This window comes from Capsella rubella, unplaced genomic scaffold (assembly GCF_000375325.1).
Source record: "Capsella rubella cultivar Monte Gargano unplaced genomic scaffold, Caprub1_0 scaffold_7, whole genome shotgun sequence".
NCBI classification, from domain to species: domain Eukaryota; kingdom Viridiplantae; phylum Streptophyta; class Magnoliopsida; order Brassicales; family Brassicaceae; genus Capsella; species Capsella rubella.
Window position 1 is genome coordinate 16,793,285 of NW_006238917.1, and position 16,813 is coordinate 16,810,097.

At 37.5% G+C, this 16,813-nt stretch overlaps 5 protein-coding genes across 6 annotated transcripts; 4 read left to right on the forward strand and 1 right to left on the reverse strand.

Annotated features, from left to right (window-relative positions):
• The first annotated feature begins 157 nt into the window (after positions 1 to 157).
• On the forward strand, positions 158 to 1,537 carry LOC17879368 (expansin-A23). Its single transcript, XM_006284871.2, has 2 exons — positions 158 to 446; positions 782 to 1,537. The coding sequence occupies exons 1-2, from the start codon at positions 158 to 160 to the stop codon at positions 1,396 to 1,398; spliced, it is 906 nt and encodes a 301-aa protein (XP_006284933.2). The 3' UTR covers positions 1,399 to 1,537.
• Positions 1,538 to 2,853: 1,316 nt separating this feature from the next.
• LOC17880895 (expansin-A22) lies at positions 2,854 to 4,091 on the forward strand. Its single transcript, XM_006285715.2, has 2 exons — positions 2,854 to 3,043; positions 3,478 to 4,091. The coding sequence occupies exons 1-2, from the start codon at positions 2,854 to 2,856 to the stop codon at positions 4,089 to 4,091; spliced, it is 804 nt and encodes a 267-aa protein (XP_006285777.2).
• A 2,044-nt stretch (positions 4,092 to 6,135) lies between these two features.
• LOC17878101 (expansin-A25) lies at positions 6,136 to 7,110 on the forward strand. The gene is made up of 2 exons (XM_006286134.2): positions 6,136 to 6,334; positions 6,497 to 7,110. The coding sequence occupies exons 1-2, from the start codon at positions 6,136 to 6,138 to the stop codon at positions 7,108 to 7,110; spliced, it is 813 nt and encodes a 270-aa protein (XP_006286196.2).
• A 6,356-nt stretch (positions 7,111 to 13,466) lies between these two features.
• LOC17878990 (expansin-A25) lies at positions 13,467 to 14,574 on the forward strand. The gene is made up of 2 exons (XM_006282804.2): positions 13,467 to 13,682; positions 13,899 to 14,574. The coding sequence occupies exons 1-2, from the start codon at positions 13,487 to 13,489 to the stop codon at positions 14,489 to 14,491; spliced, it is 789 nt and encodes a 262-aa protein (XP_006282866.2). The 5' UTR covers positions 13,467 to 13,486; the 3' UTR covers positions 14,492 to 14,574.
• Positions 14,575 to 14,994: 420 nt separating this feature from the next.
• On the reverse strand, positions 14,995 to 16,564 carry LOC17877569 (F-box protein At5g39250). 2 transcript variants are annotated; one of them, XM_006284343.2, is made up of 2 exons: positions 16,414 to 16,564; positions 14,995 to 16,041 (listed from the first exon to the last, which is right to left on the reverse strand). In XM_006284343.2, the coding sequence occupies exon 2, from the start codon at positions 16,028 to 16,030 to the stop codon at positions 15,275 to 15,277; it is 756 nt and encodes a 251-aa protein (XP_006284405.1). In that variant the 5' UTR covers positions 16,031 to 16,041; positions 16,414 to 16,564; the 3' UTR covers positions 14,995 to 15,274. The 2 variants fall into 2 exon arrangements, with proteins under 2 accessions (XP_006284405.1, XP_023634643.1); XM_023778875.1 differs by having other exon boundaries at positions 14,995 to 16,047.
• Between the last annotated feature and the right edge of the window lie 249 nt (positions 16,565 to 16,813).

The following is a 16,813-nucleotide window of genomic DNA, read 5'->3' on the forward strand; positions in this document are numbered from 1 at the left end:
CAAGCCTAAACATTTTCCTCTACTTAACCTATAAATAACTACACTCTCATCAATAATAATCATCATCAACAAAAAATTTAGAAAGTTAAATAAAAAAAGAGTTACAATCATGAAACTCTTAAGTATTTTTTTATGTGCTCACGTTTTGATGATGGTAATGGCTATATGGATTTTGCCCATGGCTTATAGTCATCTCCCACACCCACACCCACACCCACACCCACATCCACACCCACACGTACACGCACACCCACATCCACACCCGCACCCGCACCCGCACCCGCATCCTCACCCGCACCTGCACCCGCACCCGCACCCGCACCCGCACCCGCATCCTCACCCGCACCCGCACCCGCACCCACTATCACATCCAACGAAGGCACAAGCTGGTTGGACTGATGGCCGTGCAACATTTTACGGTGACATCCATGGAGGAGAAACTCAACGTAAGCTAAATTTATACTAATAATACAATAATCATTCTCGAGACCTGTAATATATTGAGTTTTTATTCCAACGTATATAGTAACCAACATGAAGAGGTACGTAGCCGCCCTAGTAAAATGTGAGACTCAAGCTTTGATGAACATAAAGACCAATATGGTTTGGTTAGGCCAAGTTTTGTGTTTACTCCTATTAAATGTTTCTTTTTGACATGTTTTTAACATTTTTATGACATGCGAACGTGAAAGTTAACACATGCAAAAACAAACAAAACCAGGCTACATTAATTTATATTTTGTTCTCAAACTAAAACATTAACTTGTTTTTGTTTTGATAGAGGGAGCTTGTGGATATGGTAATCTACACAAACAAGGGTATGGTCTAGAGACAGCAGCACTAAGCACGGCACTATTCAACAACGGCTCAACGTGTGGAGCTTGTTATGAGATAAAGTGCTTCAACTCTCCACAATGGTGTTTGCCTGGTGTCATCAAGATCACAGCTACAAACTTCTGTCCACCAAATTACAAAAAGACCAAAGACATTTGGTGCAACCCACCACAAAAACACTTTGATCTCTCGCAAAAAATGTACCTCAAAATCGCCAAGTACAAATCTGGCGTTGTCCCGGTTAAGTTCAGACGTGTTCGTTGTACCAAAACCGGAGGAGTCAAGTTTGAGATCAAAGGAAACCCTCATTTCCTAATGATCTTGCCGTACAATGTAGGAGGAGCTGGAGATGTTAAGGCCATGCAGATTAAGGGAACGAAGACCAAGTGGTTACCAATGAAGAAGAATTGGGGACAGATTTGGAGCATTGGTGTTGTCTTGACCGGACAACGTTTATCGTTTAAGCTCACGCTAAGTGATGGAGTTACGAAAGATTTTATAGACGTGACACCGGCGAATTGGGGAACTACTGGACAGAGCTTTGATGGAAAGGTTAACTTTTAGGACAAGAGTTTGAGGTTGCAAGTAAACTAAGGAGGAGGGTTATATATAGGTATGTTAATTTACTAGTACTCCCTCGATTTTAAAATAAGTGTCGTTTTAGACTTTAAATTTTGTTTCAAAATAAGTGTTGTTTTCTTTTCAACATAGATGTTTAGTAAATTTTCTAATTTTATCCCTGCTAATTTCATGTATTGACCAATAGGAAAAAAAAAAATTATGTCAACCTTAATTTATGCCTAGGTAAAAAATTTAAATAAGATTATTATGAAAAACAAATATGAGTAAAATTATTATTTGGGATCCAAGATTCGTTTGTGTAAAGAAAACTATGTAACTAAATTTGTTTATTTTTTGTGTTGATACATTTCACATCTATTTCTAAATCCAATTTGTTTTTAATCTAAAGTTCTTTTGCCAAAAAAAAAAATTGTAATAAATTCTCATATTGCATAGCAGCCTAGAATATAAAAACTTATATATATATATATATATATATATATATATATATATAATATTATTTACTACCATTAATTCTAAAACATTTATGCCAACCTTAATTTAAACAAATTAAATAAGATTATTATTTGGGATTTAAGATTCATTTGTGTAAAGCAAATTATGTAAGTAAAGTTTTTTTGTTTGTTGATACACTTGACATCTATTTCTAAATCCAATTTGTTTTTTTTGTTTGTTGATACACTTGACATATATGTAATCTTTCGTATAACTATGAATACGAATGGCTTGGCTCCTACAAATCTTGATATCCACAGCTAAATATTTGATAGGACACAATGACTAAGTAGAAGAGTGCTTGTTTTATTGATAACTAAAAGACGAAGTAGAAGAAGGTTTTGTTTTCTTGATATATTGTTTTAGAGAAATCAAATATGTTATGTTTTTTTTTATGTAGTCGTTGCGTTAGTTAGTGATCGGCGACACAAAAATTTTAAGTTTGTAACTTACTAACTTACTACTTGCATGTCAAATATGTGGATAGTATAACACTATTGTTTTCGCGAATGAGTATACAATTTAAACCATCGTAAAAAATATCATGTTACAATTTCTTAGGATGCAGACTGATTACAAAAGATCAAAAACTTCAATTCTATCACTAACTTTAATACATTTGGAAAGATATACAAAAACAAGATCAGACCATTTTTATTCAAAATTCACATATGGAACAAACCGAAATCTTGGTCAATATTCAACATTTATTTAAATCATTTAATATATTCAAAATACACATATGGCATTACATTATCTTTTCGAACTGGTTTCTAAAATAAAAATATTGACTACATAAATTTAAAAAAAACATTACTAATTACACACTTGGAATGGTATTCCAAAAACATCTCTCTACTTATTATATATATGTACCCACCCAAATGGCTATCATCACAATTCATCATCAATCAAAGCTCTTAATTAGTAATAACAATAATCATGAAACACTCAGAAAAAATGATCTATGTTCAAGTGTTGATAATGATAATGGCGATGTGGTTCGTTCCCATGAGTTATGGTCAAGAAGCCGAAGCACCCGATGTTAAGAATCCAACCAATTCAATCGACACTGCTTGGTACGACGCACGAGCCACATTTTACGGTGACATCCATGGTGGAGACACTCAACGTAAGTTAAAATATTAACTGTTTTTTTATATCTAGTTACTATTTTTTTGTTATAACTATATATAGTTCTTGGTTACAAGTTACAACGACTATTATTATTGAATTGAATGTGTTACATGCTTATTTACATTTACGTATATCGTTTTCACAATGCAAATTGCCAACTATGATCTTCTCTTTTGTTTACATAAATATATAATTTAAATGAAATATATAAATTTAGTACATAAATATATTACTATAATTGAAATGCCAAAAATATTACTATATATGATAAGTTGATAACATAACATTTTTTACTCAAAAAAACTGAAGGTAATATGTAAACCAACAAATAACAAATAGTCAAAGTTTAGTTACATTTGAATTTTTGTTTTTAATTTTTTTAGAAATTATTATTACATATATACTCACTTTTTCACATTTAATGTATAGAGGGAGCTTGTGGATACGGTGACCTATTCAAACAAGGCTATGGTCTAGCTACAGCAGCGTTAAGCACGGCACTCTTCAACGACGGGTACACATGCGGTGCGTGTTTTGAGATCATGTGCGCGAATAATCCACAATGGTGTTTGCCCGGATCCATCAAGATCACCGCTACAAACTTCTGTCCAGCAAATTACAGCAAAACCCAAGACATTTGGTGCAACCCACCACAGAAACACTTCGATCTCTCCCTAGCCATGTTCCTCAAGATCGCTCAGTACAAAGCCGGGGTTGTCCCAGTTAGATACAGACGTATTCCTTGTGTGAAAACAGGTGGTGTCAAGTTCGAAACTACAGGAAATCCATACTTCTTGATGATCTTGCCATACAATGTAGGAGGAGCTGGAGATATTAAGTATGTGCAAATTAAGGGAAACAATACAGGGTGGATAACAATGTCAAAGAACTGGGGACAACATTGGACCACTAATGTTGTATTGGTCGGCCAAGGTTTATCGTTCAGGGTTACGACAAGTGACGGGATTACAAAAGAATTTTGGAATGTGGTGCCAAAGAACTGGGGTTTTGGGCAGACGTTTGATGGAAGGATTAACTTTTAAGAGAAGGATTTGAGTTTCGTTAGCGGTGGCCGTACCATCCGATATCTGTATTAGGAGGATATTGTTTACGTTACTTAATTTTTCTTAATAAAACCACATTTCTAAATGATAATCTAAACTAGACCCAAACATAAAAACTGAACAAAATTTGTTTACTAACTGCTCCTTTTATTTTTCAAATTCAAAAAATTGTAATCAAAACCGAGCTAAAACCCTTGTTCATTAACTAAATAAATTAATCAAAATCCATTAAATATTATATTTTAGGTATATACAATCATATTGAATTAATATAATATATAAAAATTTAGTTTTAAATTATCAAATTGACGAAGAAAAAAAAGAATTACATCAAATGGGACCGAACTAAAAATTGGATAACTACATAAAGTTTCATATACTGTATTTGAAAAAAATTTGATCTCTCAACATTTCATGAACTTTTTATAACATATTCCCTCCGTTCTTTATTAATCTATTTTCAGAAAATATTTCTGTTGCAAAACGATATACTTTTTAAGTTTTTTGTACGATATTAATTAGTTGTTATTAATAAATTGTAAACTTCAAGAAAAACAACTGAATACTATTGGTTTAGATTTTAGAGTTGTAAAAATTATAAAATACAAAAACAATGCATGAATAATCAAGTTTAATTGTGTGTGAAAAAACTAGAAAATAGCTTGATTAGAAACAGAGGTAGATTAAATAATTTTCCATTTTGTCCAAAATGAAAATCAATTCACAGTCCAATATATATATTATATGTGAGCCAATAGAGATGCAAAGAATTATATCTATATCAGTCTATAATGTTATAATGGCTTAGAGACCATATTGTTACCTTTCTGTCTGACTCTAATTTGGGAATATATGTCCCGCTTTGATGATCTTAATGATACAGAAACTATTGTCCTGAAATTGGATTATTACTACTAGTACCCACGGCTTAGACCCTTCGGTTTAAAAAACAAAGGGGGTATGGGAATTGCAAAAAGCCCCCTAAAGCTTATGACAAAAGCTTGAATGTGTAAGTCTCTATAATTAGAGCTGTCCCATTGGATTTGTTATCACAAACCAGCGGCTCAAGGTCGGTTTTTCGGTTCGAAAACAAAGGGGATATCAAAATGCTCCTTAAAGCTTATACCAATGTGAGCTTATAAAGTTAAAGACAGTCCCAAATTCGGTTGCCTAATGATAACACAAAGAGGAAAAGTTTGGAAACTTCAAAACGTTTGGAAAAGTTTTAATCACTCCATAGTCCACATTTCATGATTTTTTAATAACTTATTAACCATCTTTACCATTTTATTACAAGTATAAAGAGAGCAATTTTTTTACTTCGCATGATGCATATTGACTAATATAAACTCCAATACAATTAAAAGAGTTTAATAAGTCCAAATTTCATGACTTTTTACAACTTATTAACATTTGACTTTTTCATTCAAAATACAAAGGGGGCAATGTTTTAACTTCTCAGTATGCAGATTTTGACTACTGAAACTTCAATACATTAGGAAAGATTTTAATCATTTCACAATTTCATGACTTTTTATAACCTATTAAACATCTTTACAATTTTATTCAAAGTACAAAGATAGAAGTGTTATCACTTCTCAAGATGCAGATTGACTACACACACTTTAGTACATGAAAAAGATTTAGCAAGTCCACAAGTCATGAATTGTTAAAACCTATATTAACATCTTACATATTCAAAGATAGCAATGTTATCACTTCTCAGGATGAAGATTGACTATAAAATTCAATACATTTAAAAAGATTTTAGATAGTCCACATTTCATGAATTTTTACAACCTATATTACCATGTTACATATACAAAGATTGCAATGTTATCTCTTCTCTAGATGCATATTGACTACATAAACTTCAATAAATTTGGAAAATTATTTTAAAGATATGACAAAATCAGTTCTACTTCTCTACTTATATATACCCCACCCATATTGTTCCCATCAATATTCATCATCAAATAAAGTAAAAATAAAAAGGTTATATCATTAGAGAGGGATAATAATCATGAAACTCTTAGAAAAAATGATATATGTAGAATGTTTTATGTTAATTATGGTGACATGTTTCGTATCTATGAGTCTTGGTGACATAGGTGATGTAGCCGAAGCACCCATGATTGGTCATGACAGCAACGGGCTCGACACTTCTTGGTATGACGCACGAGCCACATTTTACGGTGATGTCCATGGTGTAGGCACTCAACGTAAGTTAAAATATTTCCTTTTAAAATACATATAGATATAATTGATTTAGAATACCAAATTTTTACAATATGATAAGTAACATCAGACGTAGTAGCAAACACAAACGTAAAAGCCATGTCAAATTATTACATACTCACTTTTCGTCATTATACATTCAATAGAGGGAGCTTGTGGATATGGTGATCTATTCAAACAAGGCTATGGTCTAGAGACAGCAGCATTAAGCACGGCACTCTTCAACAACGGATACACATGCGGGGCTTGTTACGAGATCATGTGTACACGTGCTCCACAATGGTGTTGGCCCGGATCCATCAAGATCACAGCAACAAATTTCTGTCCACCAGATTACACCAAAACAAGAGACATTTGGTGTAATCCACCACAAAAACACTTTGATCTCTCCCAACCAATGTTCCTCAAGATCGCCAAGTACAGAGCCGGGGTTGTCCCGGTTAGATACAGACGTATTCCTTGTGCAAAGGCCGGTGGTGTCAAGTTTGAACTCAAAGGTAACCCTTATTTCTTGATTGTCTTGCCGTACAATGTAGGCGGAGCGGGAGATATTAAGTACGTGCAAGTCAAGGGAACCAGGACCGGGTGGATAACAATGAGCAAGAATTGGGGACAAAACTGGACCACTGGTGTTGTATTGACCGGCCAAGGTTTATCATTGAGGATTACGACAAGTGATGGGATTACAAAGGATTTTATCAATGTTGTTCCACCAAGTTGGGGATTTGGTCAAACTTTTGATGGAAAATTTAACTTTTAGAAAGAAAAAAAACTATATGAATTAAGTGTGATTTAATTACTACTAGGACCATGTGTGTTTTGGTTGGAAGAATTTATAATAAAGGAATATTTTTTTTTATGTTACCTCATTTGGTTGGAACCTAAAATGATTAATTAGCGAGGATTATATTTGGACAAGGAACCATAAATGAACCAAATCAAACAGTTAAATAGAATTGAACCAAAATTTAATTTGTTCATAAATCAAATGGTTTTATTTATATTTTTAAATAAACTAAATCAAATAAACCAAAATATGGTAAATAATTACTTATATTTGTTTAAAATATAGATAAAATCATATTAACTAGTTATAAGAAATCAAATAATATATCACTTCTTTTGATTCTCTTTCAAGTTTCTCATTTATATTAGTCCACATTTCATGAATTTTTACAACATATAGTATCTTCTTACATATACAAAAACTATGGCAATGTTATCTCTTCTGTAGATGCAGATTGACTACATAATGTCATAAACTTCAATAAATTTCAAAATTTAAGTCAGTCCACATTTCATTAAATTTTACAACATATATTACCATCTTACATATACAAATATGGCAATGTTATCTCTTATTTGGGTGTAGATTGACTACATAAACTTCAAAATTTGGAAAGATATTTAAAGAGGTGACAAAATCAATTCTACTTACAATATGTTTTGGAAAAGATTTGGGAAATCTACTGAATCCAGAAAAGCATCAGATGACGCCATCGTCTTCTGTGCCTATGAGCTGAGATTGTGTTGCGAACCTCACGGTCAATAATTCTGAAAACTGGCCCTGGAGGGATAAAAAACGAGTTGTGCAGCATGTTGTTCCTTTGCTTCCAGATGTGGTAGATTGAAGCTTGTGCAGCCACCATTCTCAAGAGAGATGGGGTTGTATTAGTTGTTCTCCGCATCCAAGAGAGCAGCTCAGACCAGTTGCTGAATATGGGCAGCGAAGGGCTCAACCTAGCAAAAACAAGCTTCCAAATCTCTGTGGCATAAGCACAAGAAATGAGCAAGTGATCTCTGGATTCAACCTGATTAGAGCAGAGACAACAAGCAGAGGAGGCACATACACCCCAAGAGGCAAGCCTTTGTCTGGTTGGAAGTCTATTCTGGTGAGAGATCCACATATTAAAAGCGTTTTTAGGGACAGCTCTTTTAAACCAGACTAACTTAGTCCACTGTTGCTCCGGTTTCTTAGGCCTAAGCACTTCCCACGTTCTTGACGACGAGTAAGAATGACCAGCAACTCCCTCAACCTTCCAAAGGTGGGAATCCGGCTGAGAAGAGGCTGTTGGCAGGGCGAGCGTGGTGAGATGGGCGTGAAGGGCCATAGCCTCCACTGACCTCGGTTGAGGGAGAATCCAGCCTTCCGCAGAGCAGACATCAGCCACTTTAGCTTTCAGAGGAATGCAGAGAGAACGAGGACCAGCTTCATTTAGAAGCTTAATGAGGGGACCAAGAGGCGTCCAATTATCATACCAGAAGGAGATATTCTGACCATTCCCCAGTTTGCTTGTTAGAAAATTCTCCGCCACAGGGCGCAGACGAAGAATAGTTCTCCAAGTCCAAGAATCACGAGGAGATTCTTTGATTTCCCACAAAGATCTCTGCTTGAGGTTGTGGTGGCTATGCCACGCCGCCCACAAAGAGCCCGAGCCTGCAAAAAGCAACCAAACATATCTGAGGCAGAGAGTGGTATTCCAGACAGAGAAATTCCTAAGCCCGACTCCTCCTTCTTTCTTAGGCAAACAAACCTTAGACCATGCCACCTTAGTTCCCTTTCTGATATCGATATTACCGGACCAGAGAAATTTAGAGCAAAGGGCATCAATACGCTTTAAGCAGCCCTTAGGAAGAATGAAGGTAGAAATCCAGAAGACAACGATACCATTGATGACTGAGGCAATTAGCTGAACACGACCCGCGAATGAGAGCATTTTGACTGCCCAAGATCTGAACTTATTAATCAGCTGCTCCATAAGAGGCTCATAATCTCCCATTCTCAACTTTCTTGACATTAGAGGGAGGCCCAGGTATCTTATAGGTAAAGAGCCTAGCGGGAAGCCATAGGTTGCGATAACATTAAGCTCAGCTTGTTCCACACCTGCCAGGTAGAGATGAGTTTTGCTTTTGTTCATGTGGAGACCAGACCAGGAAGCAAAATCATCCAAAGTCTCGCTAATACCGTGCAGCGAGGAACTTCCACCATCAAAGAACACCATTACATCGTCGGCAAACATCAAATGAGAGAGAGATAGCTCTGCCGCTTTAGGGTGGTAAAGAATATACCCTGCCTCATATCTAGTTTTCAGAAGCTTAGAAAACACTTCCATTGCAAGCACAAAGAGATAAGGAGAGAGAGGGTCTCCTTGCCTAAGACCTTTTGTGCTTTTAAAGAACCCCGATGTAGAACCGTTTACACAAACCGTGAAAGAAGGCGTCGATATGCATTGGTGAATCCAGTTGATAAACTTCGATGGTAAACCAAGAGCCGTTAGAGCCGAAATGATAAAATCCCATCTAACCGAGTCAAACGCCTTCTTAAGATCCACTTTCAACATGCCTCGTGGCTGGATATTCTTTCTATTATAACCCTGAACAAGTTCTGTGGCTAGAAGCACATTTTCTCCAAGTAACCTCCCCGGCAAAAAAGCAGATTGAGAAGAAGAGATTATCGGTGAGAGGAATTGCTGAAGTCTGGAAGTAAGAAGCTTCGCAATAACTTTGTAGAGGGAGTTCAAGCAGGAAATAGGCCTGAAATCAGAGATCTTACACGCATTAGGGATCTTAGGGATGAGCACAAGCGTAGTAGAGTTCCACTGAGAGAGCATCTTCCCCGACTTGAAGAACTCAAGGATACCATCAGTCACTTCGGGGCCAATAATACTCCACGATGCTTTGAAGAATTCTGCTGAATACCCGTCCGGGCCAGACGTTTTATTCCGAGGGAGCGAGAAGAATGCTTCTTGTATTTCTTGACGAGAAAAGGTCATTACTAATTCGTCACTTTGAGTGGTGGAGCATCTGTAAGAAAGGATCATATTCATGTCAGTCTGCTCCATCATAAAGGGCTCAACCTCTCCACCCAACAAGGAAGAGAAGTAATCCACGCAATGGTCACTGATTCCTTGAGTAGTGTCAATTCTAGTCCCATTGTCATCTAGGAGGAAGTGAATACTGTTTAAGGCTTTCCGGGAATCAGCCATCCGGTGAAAATAGGCCGTGTTGCTGTCACCCTCTCTAATCCAAGTGACCCTCGATCTTTGCCAGAAAAAGCCCTCTTCAGCATTGACCAACAGGTACCATTTCCTTTGAGCCTCCAACTCAGCAGCCGCATTAGAATGAGTAGGATTTGCCAATGTGTTATTTTGACAGGCCAGCACCTGGTTATGCGCTTCCACAACTCTCTTCTCAAGGTCTGAATAGTTCTCTCTACTGAAGCAACGAATGGGTCGCTTTAGCACTTTTAATTTCTTGGAGACACGGAACATCGCAGATCCCACCACATTTGCAGAATACCAATGCTCCCTAACCAAATTGAGGAAATCTGGATTTTGGATCAGAAAATTGTAAAATCTGAAAGGTTTTTTAACCCTGCAAACCTCGGATTTGAGTACAACACCACAAGATGCATGGTCAGAGAAATCGGGTTCTCCAAAGAGAGCAAAGGAGGTAGGGAATGCGGTGAACCATGCTTCATTAACCAAAATTCTGTCCAATTTTTTTTGCTATAGGGAGAGACTCACTCTTGTTCCACCAAGTAAAAGAATTCCCTTTGTAAACCAGGTCTGAAAGATCAGCCTCCACAAGACAATCTCTAAAATCGCGCATACGCCTATCCACATTCAGGGAAGGAGGATTAGAGTGCTCTCCTGGCGTAAGAACTTGATTAAAATCCCCTAAAACAGACCATGGCTTGCTCCCTGCCAAATTAGAGGAAAGCGTAGTCAATTCATCCCAAAGGTGCTTCCTTATAGTGTCCTCATTTGAAGCATACACAATTGATACTAACAGCCAGTCCACAGAATCTGGAAACAGAACCTCACAAGTTATCATTTGCAGTGATTTAGCAACTACAACCACCTTTACACTGGGATGCCAAATCACCCAAATCTTTCCCAAAACAGAAAAACCGTAGTTATCGTCAAACAACCAGCCTGGAAGAAGATCAGAAACAAACTTCGAGATCTTCGGTTGCTTCACGTGCGTCTCTATAATGCCGCCAAAAAGTGGTTTATTGGCCTTATGCCATTTTTTAAATCCGCTTCGGTGAGTAGATATATTGAACCCCCGGACATTCCAACAAAAAAGGTTTGTACACATTAATTATATAAAGGGTTTGAGGCTCTTGCCTCGCAAATTCCTACGCTGTCTCCTAGTCAGCACTTCTTTATAATCCTCCTCCTCTGAATAGCTAGAAACAGTATCAGACGAGTCACTCTCAACCTCTGAACCTGAGGAAAAATCCTTGACCAGGGGGGGTGGTGTAGTGTTTACCACAGGGATCACTGCGGGAGCTCCAAAAGCACTCGATTCACCCTGCTGTAGAGGCGTTCCCGTACCAAGAGAAGGGCAAGCATGATGCACAACAAGCGTTTCATGGGTACTTGAGGGCACCTCACCCACTGCTGCAGCATGAGTCTTCTTTGGAACCCATTCTTTACCTCCAACAACATTGATTTTTGACTTATCCGTCGAAGTGTCTGTGGGAGAAGTTGGAGGAGGCGACCTTGATTTTCTCTGATTCCTTCTCTTCTTGAGACCAGGCTTAGCCACTCTTGGACATTGGTCAGCGGAGTGTGACGTGGAGGAGCATGGCTTGCAGGTGATGGGAGCTTTACTGCAAAACTTCAAGCTATGACCAATCTCCTTGCAGTGAGCACAAATTGGAGGCATCCAAGGACTTGAAACCAGAATCTTGTGAATCTCACCTGAAGCAAATTGAGCATTTACAGCCTCAGGAAGGGGTTTTCTGGGATCGATCAACGTTAGCACTTTAGCAACCTCAATGTTTGTTTTGTTTTCCGTGGAGGGATGTAACAATCTTGGATGACCAACCAGGCCAGCAATGTGCTCCAGACCTTCTTCATTGAAGAACTGAAGTGGGACATTTCTCAACTCTAGCCATATTGGAGCAGAGGAAATTTCAGGCTTGGCAGGTACCACTCCCGGATCCCATTTTGCTACGAACATGGTTTGTCCGTCAATCTTCCAAAGACGCTGAGAGAGGACCCTATTGCGGGTGAACGCGTTGGGAATGCGAAGAAGAAACGCGTTTCCCTCCAGTTTAGAGACAGCAATGTCTCTGTACTGCTTGCTCCAGATGCCATTGACGATGCTGTGTATCGTACCTTGAGATGGGGGCTCAAAATAGAACTGCCCTATGATGAAGCATTCCCATGACTTCCTATTCTTTTCAATCACCGAGTCTGGAATTTTGACACAAGCTTCACCCGTTTCCAGAGTAAAGGCTGTTCCTTTTTTCTTGAGTTGTTTGGATGAGCCTTTCACCCTGTTAACCCAAGAATCAGAACCTGTAGTAGCAGGCTGAGAGACAACTGGCTCCACCGGTATAACGGCGTTCACAGTCGGAGGGGGAGAAGCCTTGCTAGGCAAAGGCTCTTGTGCAATAACGGTCGAGACTGGCTCGGTTGAATTAACAACTTTCACAGGTTCAACCACAATAGGCTCTGTTTCCTTATCAGAGGGGATTGATTTAGAAACTAGGTTAATGGCCAAGTCTACCCGTGGAGTAGTCAATTGGGCATTAGGAGAACACGGCGGGTTAGGAGCGGACATGACTGGGCAAGGAACAGCCGCGACAGGGCTCGAGAGTCCATCAATTTGAGCGGGGGGCTCAGCCGGCGCAGACGGTGGGGAAGGAATCGTAACAGAAGAAGAGAGGGGGGAGGAAGAAGGAGGAGATTTTCTCTTTGGTTTTGGTTTTGGCTTTTTGGGAGGAGTTTTCTTAGGAGGCTTTCTGTTCCCCATGAGGAGGGGTAAACCTAGAACCACCGCCGGAGAAGGTCTCCGTCGACAGGAGAGACGTCGGGAAACGACGGAGAAAGGAGGAATCTTTTCACTCTTTCGAGAGAGAGATAAGTCTTCGAGATTGCTGCTGTGGCTACTTTGCTTAGGTAGTACTATTTTTTGCCAAGGCTACTTTGCTTAGGTAGTACTATTTGTATTATCAAACTTTCATTTTTAAATGATATTCACATATTTAGCAAAAAAAAAAAAAATCAATTCTACTTCTCTACTTATATATACCGCACCTATATTGTTCCCATCAATATTCATCATCAAATAAAGTAAAAATAAAAAAAGGTTATATAATTAGAGAAGGATAATTAATCATGAAACTCTTAGAAAAAATTACTTATGTAGAATGTTTTATGTTAATTATGGTGACATGGTTTGTGTCCATGAGTCATGGTGAGAATGGTAAAGTAGCCGAAGCACCACTAGGCAACCCAACCAACGGGCTCGACACTTCTTGGTATGACGCTCGAGCCACATTTTACGGTGATATCCATGGTGGAGGCACTCTAGGTAAGTTAAAAAAAAACACTAATATATTCTTGAACTAATTGTTGAATAATATTGTATAGATTTCGATTGTTTAAAATGCTAATTTTTGTATTTACGTTTGCATTGGGCAATTCTCACAAATAGCACAAAAATAGTTTTAAAATACATAAAAGCTATAATTCATTTGGAAGACCATTATATTAGCTATTCACTCTTGTTTCTTTATACATGTAATAGAAGGAGCTTGTGGATACGGTAACAAACCAACGTATGGTCTAGCCACAGCAGCATTGAGCACGGTGCTTTTCAACAACGGGTACACTTGCGGAGCTTGTTACGAGATCATGTGTACACGTTCGCCACAATGGTGTTTGCCCGGATCCATCAAGATCACAGCGACAAATTTCTGTCCACCAGATTCTGCTTGGTGCAACGCGCCAAACAAACACTTTGATCTTTCCCAACCAATGTTCCTCAAGATCGCTCAGTACAAAGCCGGGATTGTCCCGATTAGATACAGGCGTGTTCCTTGTTCGAGAGCTGGTGGTGTCAAGTTTGAAACCAAAGGAAACCCTAATTTCTTAATGATCTTGGCGTATAATGTAGGAGGAGCCGGTGATATTAAGTACGCCCAAGTTAAGGGAAGCAAAACCGGGTGGATAACAATGGCAAGAAACTGGGGACAAAACTGGAGCACTAGTGTTGTTCCGACTGGTCAGAGCTTATCATTGAGAGTTACGACGAGTGATGGTGTTACAAAGGACTTTATTAATGTGATGCCATCAAATTGGGGATTTGGACAAACTTTTGATGGGAAGACTAACTTTTAAGAATAATGATATGAAATTTTTTTCAAGTTGTGGCTTATACAACTAAGAGATGTATTGGTTGCAATAATTAAATATAAATGAGATATTAGTAATTTTACATAATTTATTACCTCCATCTGATTTCATACTAAATATTTATCCAGAACCGATATGAACCAAACCAAAATAATTAAACCGAAACAAACTAAAATCGGTTTATAAACTGTTTTGTTTCATTATTTTAAATCCAAATAGACCAAAAAAAAAGACAAATCATTAGATATTATTTTTCAAATTATATGTTTTAACAATAGATATGAACGTATTAACTAATAAATAATCACTGTTTGATTCTTTTTTTAAGTTAACTTTTTTTATCATCAAATATCGAAAACCGAAATAAACCATGATTGCATTAAACCGATTTGAAACCAAACTGAATTACAAAATAGTATGGTAACATGTAATACTAAACCGATATAAACAATAGTCAAAACCATCAAGAGAACCGGATTGCAAAGGAATATACAATTTTGAGTCTTTTTGACATTGGCATTTCACTTTCTATAGTTTGGTTGAGAATTATTCACTTTCCAGTGTTGTGTAAGATTAAGTTTTCGAATTACAGCAAATGATCAAACGAAAACTAAACAATTAAAGAGGGAAGAAAAAACACAAACTACTATAAAAGAAAATGAACATTTGTTGTAGAAAGATTAGTACTGGCGCAGACGATGTTGTGTGTACAGAGGTTGCAAACCTGAGAGAGAGAGAGAGCTTTAATCTGAGTGTTAAAACTTGTTTTCACTTCCAATCAAGCATGTCTAGAAGCCACAAAACCTCTTCTTTAGTGTCAGCAACATCATTAAAATCCAACTGAATCCCGAAAACGTCGAGTAGCCCCTCGTTTATATCCTCGACATCCAAGAAAAGCAAAGAGATCCATGCTCGAATACCGGATATAAAAGGGTAATAAGGAGATAAGTCGAGATACTCAAAGGCAAGAGCTCGGTACGATGAACGGTCTATATAATCAAAGACAGATCGGTTGATTATCCGAGCAACCTTATCCGAATCATTCCTTGCCACAAGCAAAGAAACACTAACAGACTGGTTTAACGGTATAGTGAATCTAGGCTCAGCGGAAACAACCATCTTGTAGTCAGGTCTCCCAAGGTGAGTTCTAAGAACATTACTGATCCCTAATGGCAAAGTTTTCATTCCACTATCCAACGTCACACCGGGTATTAACCCTGAGAAAACAAGCTTATCTTCCGACCAAATATCGATAAAGAACTCCAAGTTCTCAAAGGCCAGCCTCGGAGGAGGAAGCACACGGCTCACTCGCCGCTTACTAAACATTTGATACATCTTGTAGTATGTTTCAGTAGGAGGCTTACGCCGTCTACAAACCGAAGGCCATCTCTTTGCACATTGGCATTTCCAATAAAAATCATCACTTGCTATATCTCTCCATTGTTTGCATACACCCATACAAGCAGCGAGATCTTCGCCTTCTAGTAATGGAAACACATTCTTTAATACTTCTTCACATAACATCTTCAACAAAACTGTCACTACAAAGTAACACAATAGAATCAGAACAGAGCTTATGGCCTTATGAATTGGAACTAACTAAAGATCTCATTTTTAACTTCTTTTATAGAAACCCAAATGCTAAAAGATCACAAATTGTTCAAAGATTTGAGAAGAAACAATCAATTTCATCATCTAAAGCTTCGAACTTTTGACAAGGGCGAGTAAGATCCACTACAAAAACAGAAACTTCGGAACACAACAGAGGAGTAGGAATCGATTTAATCTGGATTATAGACATTACAAGTAAGGAAAATTTCACAATTTGATAAACAGAACATGATCATCGTCAAAACGAATCAGAACGACGAAGATTTCAAAATCGACGATATAGAAAGTGAACTAACCTTTTTTTGTTTCACATGATCTGGAGACGAAGATTGGATCAAATAAGTGGGATTTCACAAGTAAATTGGAGAATTTTTTCAATTTTCTGGGAAATTAGGGGAAGAAGAAGGCATCATCGTGTTTGGTAAGATGATGATGATGATACTTGGAAGTAGGATCTTTAGGAGAAAATGATGATGATTTTGGAATAAGAGACTAAAACAAATCATAATAATTAATGAACAGGCCTCAAGCCCAATAAACAAAATTAGCTCATAGAGTAGCCCAAACTTTAATATGACATGGTCTAGAACATGATTCTTTATATTTAGATTAGTATATTGTATATTTATTTTTTCCTCTGTTTTTTCTTTTTTTTTTCCCTCTTATATTGCATATTTCAATGAGTTGGAATATAAA

Coding starts and splice junctions, on each gene's coding strand:
- LOC17879368 (XM_006284871.2), top strand. CDS start 158: ATGGCTATATGGATTTTGCCCATGGCTTATAGTCATCTCCCACACCCA. Junction 447..781: donor CCATGGAGGAGAAACTCAAC/GTAAGCTAAATT, acceptor TTGTTTTGATAG/AGGGAGCTTGTGGATATGGT.
- LOC17880895 (XM_006285715.2), top strand. CDS start 2,854: ATGAAACACTCAGAAAAAATGATCTATGTTCAAGTGTTGATAATGATA. Junction 3,044..3,477: donor CCATGGTGGAGACACTCAAC/GTAAGTTAAAAT, acceptor TTTAATGTATAG/AGGGAGCTTGTGGATACGGT.
- LOC17878101 (XM_006286134.2), top strand. CDS start 6,136: ATGAAACTCTTAGAAAAAATGATATATGTAGAATGTTTTATGTTAATT. Junction 6,335..6,496: donor CCATGGTGTAGGCACTCAAC/GTAAGTTAAAAT, acceptor TACATTCAATAG/AGGGAGCTTGTGGATATGGT.
- LOC17878990 (XM_006282804.2), top strand. CDS start 13,487: ATGAAACTCTTAGAAAAAATTACTTATGTAGAATGTTTTATGTTAATT. Junction 13,683..13,898: donor CCATGGTGGAGGCACTCTAG/GTAAGTTAAAAA, acceptor TACATGTAATAG/AAGGAGCTTGTGGATACGGT.
- LOC17877569 (XM_006284343.2), bottom strand. CDS start 16,030: ATGTTATGTGAAGAAGTATTAAAGAATGTGTTTCCATTACTAGAAGGC.